This window comes from Equus caballus, chromosome 10 (genome assembly GCF_041296265.1).
Source record: "Equus caballus isolate H_3958 breed thoroughbred chromosome 10, TB-T2T, whole genome shotgun sequence".
Classification (NCBI taxonomy): Eukaryota; Metazoa; Chordata; class Mammalia; order Perissodactyla; family Equidae; genus Equus; species Equus caballus.
This window is the reverse complement of record NC_091693.1, coordinates 10,136,810-10,140,712: the sequence shown is the minus strand read 5'-3', so window position 1 is coordinate 10,140,712 and position 3,903 is coordinate 10,136,810. Positions and strand designations below refer to the sequence as shown.

At 56.0% G+C, this 3,903-nt stretch overlaps 1 protein-coding gene across 1 annotated transcript; it reads left to right on the top strand.

Moving 5' to 3' along the window:
- The first annotated feature begins 481 nt into the window (after nt 1-481).
- LOC100147106 (interferon lambda-3-like) lies at nt 482-1,969 on the top strand. The gene is made up of 6 exons (XM_005596230.3): nt 482-491; nt 598-779; nt 1,089-1,166; nt 1,435-1,569; nt 1,673-1,756; nt 1,843-1,969. Exons 1-6 carry the CDS (start codon nt 482-484, stop codon nt 1,939-1,941), a joined length of 588 nt encoding a protein of 195 aa, XP_005596287.2. The 3' UTR covers nt 1,942-1,969.
- Nucleotides 1,970-3,903: the final 1,934 nt, after the last annotated feature.

The window sequence follows — 3,903 nt, the reverse complement described above, 5'->3', positions numbered from 1 at the left end:
AGAAGGGCGAGTCCCTTTGTCCCTCCCCACCCCAGTCCTGGATCCAGCCCCGTCAGGGCCCTGTGACCTCCTCTGGGCTGCAGCTGCCCTGGCCCTGAGGCCGCCTTCCCGCAGGTGAGCACTGAATGCCAATCATTTTCTCTTTCACCCCAGGGCTCACCTGGCTCCTGGCCCGCCCTGCTCTGGGCTTTCCGCGCCTGGGGCCCCTAGTGGCGGGTAGGAAACTCAGGCTCTGTTTTCACTTTTCCTACATCAGCCCGGATTGCCCCTCTGTCCAGGCTAAAAGCTGCAGCATGGAGCTCAGGCAGCAGCTGCATCCCACCCACAGCTGGAAGTTCAGACACAGACAGAGCGGCGGGCTGAGATCCAGAGGAGGAGACTGAGGCCAGAGACGCCAAACAAGACTGAGCGAGGGACCCCAGTGACAGCCTCAGAGTGGACACTCGGAGCCCCATCTGCTGACGGAGACCACAGACCAGGAATGAAGCTGGGTGAGTCCCCGCGTCTCTGTCCAACACCCTCCCCTCCCCAGAGCCCCATCCTCAGCCCCTGATTTCGCTGTCCATCCCCTCATCTTTCCATCCTTGCGTGACACAGACGTGGCCGGGGTCTGCATGCTGGTGCTGGTGCTGATGACCGCAGTGCTGACCGGGACAGGAGCAGGTCCTGTTCCCAGGCGCCACAGGGCCCTCCCAGGTGCAAGGGGCTGCCACATAGCCCAGTACAAGTCTCTGTCCCCAGGAGAGCGGCTGGCCTTCAAGAATGCCACGGATGCCTTCGTGAGTCTCCCCACTGCCCCGCCTGCTGTGGGCTAACCTCCACCCCTCCCTCTGCGGGTATCCCTGATACACTCGGCTGAAGGTAGACCCCCACGCTTCCCTCCCTGGGCTAACCTCCACCCCTCCCACTCCTGGCCATCTCCAGCCCTTCCTGCAGTGGGTGACTCCTGTCCTCCTGACCTGGAGCTGCCCCCACCATCCTTTCCAAAGCTAAGGCCCCTTCCTCCGCTGTCAGCCATCCTCCATCACACTGCCTGGTCCAGCCTCCAACCCTCCCGCTGGGGGCTGACCTCCGCCCTTGCCCTCTAGGAAGAGTCCTTCTGGCTGAAGAACCACACCTGCCGCTCCCGCCCCTTCCCCAGGACCTGGGACCTGAGGCAGCTGCAGGTGAGTGGGGGGAGTCAGGCCCCCGGCCCTCACCCGGCCCCCTTGGCTGGCTCCTCAGGCGGCCCCTTCAGCTTCTCCTGCTCTCCTTCTGTTGTCCCTGACCCCTTGCCCGCCCCCCGCCAGCCCCCTGACCTCTTGCCCTCACCTGACCACCGTGCCTCTGCCCTCCCACCTGTCCCCTGACTTTCACCTTCACTGTCCCCTCCTCGGTCCTGCTCACCTGTTCTCTCACATGTGACTCTCACCTGTCTTTTGTCCCCCTCTTCAGGTGTGGGAGCGCCCCGTGGCCCTGGAGGCTGAGCTGAACCTGACTCTGCGGGTGCTGGCTAACTCGTCCCTGGGGGACGTCCTGGACCGGCCCCTTGGCACGCTGAGCCACATCCACTCTGAACTGCAGGCCTGTGTGAGTGCCCTGGGGAGCCGGGCCATGTGTGTGGGCTCTGACCCCCCATCTGTCCCCCTCCGGCCCCAGCTCTGCCTCACACACCTCCCTCCTCCACCTGTAGGTGGCTGCTCAGCCCACAGAGGGTCCCAGACCCCGGGGCCGCCTCCACCAGTGGCTGCGCCGGCTCCTTGAGGCCCAAGAGGAGGTGAGCGCCCAGGGAGAGACCAGTGTCTGGGGCAACTGGGAGCCCAGGTGATGGGTGGCCACTGACCCTGCGCTTCCTCCCCACAGGAGCCCTGGGGCTGCCTCGAAGCCTCTGTCATGTTCAACCTCTTCCGTCTCCTCACCAAGGACTTGACGTGTGTCGCCAGTGGAGACCTGTGTGTCTGACCCCTGACACCCGCCAGCAACCTGTCCCATCCCCTTAGATATTATTTATGCATCAGCCACCTTTGTTAATTTATTGCCACCCAACCACTATTTATGTATTTATGTATTTATGATGAGTTTGTGAATTCTCAAACTCATGCCCCGTCAAATGTTTATATTTCCACTTTTTATAAAACTTGTGCCAATAAACAATGAGGAAAGGATGCTCTCTGTGGTGTGGGACCATGTGAGTGTTTGTGTGGGTTAATTTTCTTTTGCTGCCGGAACCGGTGATCACAAACCGAGCATTTCAGAACCAGACGCATTTCTGGCCTCACGTTCTGCAGCTCGGAGTTCCGGGGGCCCCTGAGTTTCTCTGGGATGAGGGTCTCACGGCTGAAGTCCAACTGCGGCCCCTGGACTCCCACCCGCCCGTGGCTCTGGAGAGAGTCCGCTCCAGCCTCCTTCAAGTTGTTGGCGGATTCTGTCCCTTGCGGTGGAAGGCTGAGGCCCCCGTTTCCTCGCTGGTGGTGAGGCTCCATCCTCGGCTCCTGGTGGCCTCTGTCTGGTCCTTGTGCATGGGACCCTCCGTCTCAGAGCCGGCAACGGTGTCTCCAGTCGTTCTCAGGCGTGGAATCCCTCTGTCGTCTCCTTCCACCACGTTTCTCTTCCACATCCAGCCCGAGAAAGTTCCCTGCTTTTAAGGACTCGCGTGTTCAGAGGCGGCCTCCCCGGGTAATTCAGGATAATCTCCCTATTTTAAAGTCTATAAATCCTAATGAATCTGCCAAGTCCCTTGGGCATGCAACAAGATGCTCACAGGTCCCGGGGGTTGGGGTGGGCATTTTGGGGGGGCTGTTGTTCAGTCTACCGCAGTGTGTGTGTGGTTGTGCGCGTGTGAGGGGTCCCTCTGAGGGTGGGAGTGGGACACTCAGAGCGCATTCTGGTTAAGTCAAGAAATATGCACTGAAAATGCCTTAATAATTAGAACATGTATCGTCGTCCACACTGAGCCATCTAGAACGGCAGGGACCATTCCAGCTGTGCCGTCCAGTGTGGTCCACAGGCCGAACGTAGCTATGAGCACCTGGCATGGAGCTAGGACAAGCTGAGCTGCGCTCCAAGTGTAATGTATACTCCACAATTGGGAGAATTTTTATTAAAAAAATTTTTTTCAGATGCTGTCTGCCACATTACTCCACTATAGAGACACTGGTTTTCTCTTTATCAACATGTGGGGGGACCTTGAGACTGTGTAAATACCCATGACTTCTCAACATTGACCATTCGTTTGAGCTGCCACTGATGCTGTTTGCCTGTCTGTTAATATTATGTCACTGACCGAGTACTGCTTCTCTAATTTCATCATCTTGCTGCATTTGTCTGTTGACATTCGACTCTCCGGAAGAGCTTTTCTCCCCTCCCTCACGTGTGTATCCTCCAACTGATACATATCAACATGGACTCTTGAATTCTCATTTTACTCAATGCATTATAATTCTTTACCGTCATTTATGTGATGCTCAAGTCATCCCAGATTAGGCCGGTGGGAACCCTTTCAAGCGGGCTCCCTTGTCCTCTTGACGTCTCCCCATCATTCTTGGAGCACTTCCTTGGTTTCTGGAATAAGATTTCCAGGCTCATCTTGTAAGCCTCTGGCTCCAATTTTGTAACCAGCCATTTCCCCAAGGAGCTCTGTTCCTTTCATTGGAGAACAGTGTTTAGAAACCAAGCTCTGGGAGCTGGGTGGGCCGACGGCTGCAAGGTTACCACTGCTTCTATGCCCTCTCAGTGGACAGGGCTGGGAAATAGATGGAAGTATGTACAGCATTTTTATTTACTGTAAAAAAAAGTAAAATCTGGCTAATACTTTTTCTATTGATTATATATTAAAATGAGATTTTGGATATATTGGGTCAAATAAAGCATATTTAAAATTAATTTCATTTATTTATTTTTCCTTCCTCAGTAGTCTACAAAGCA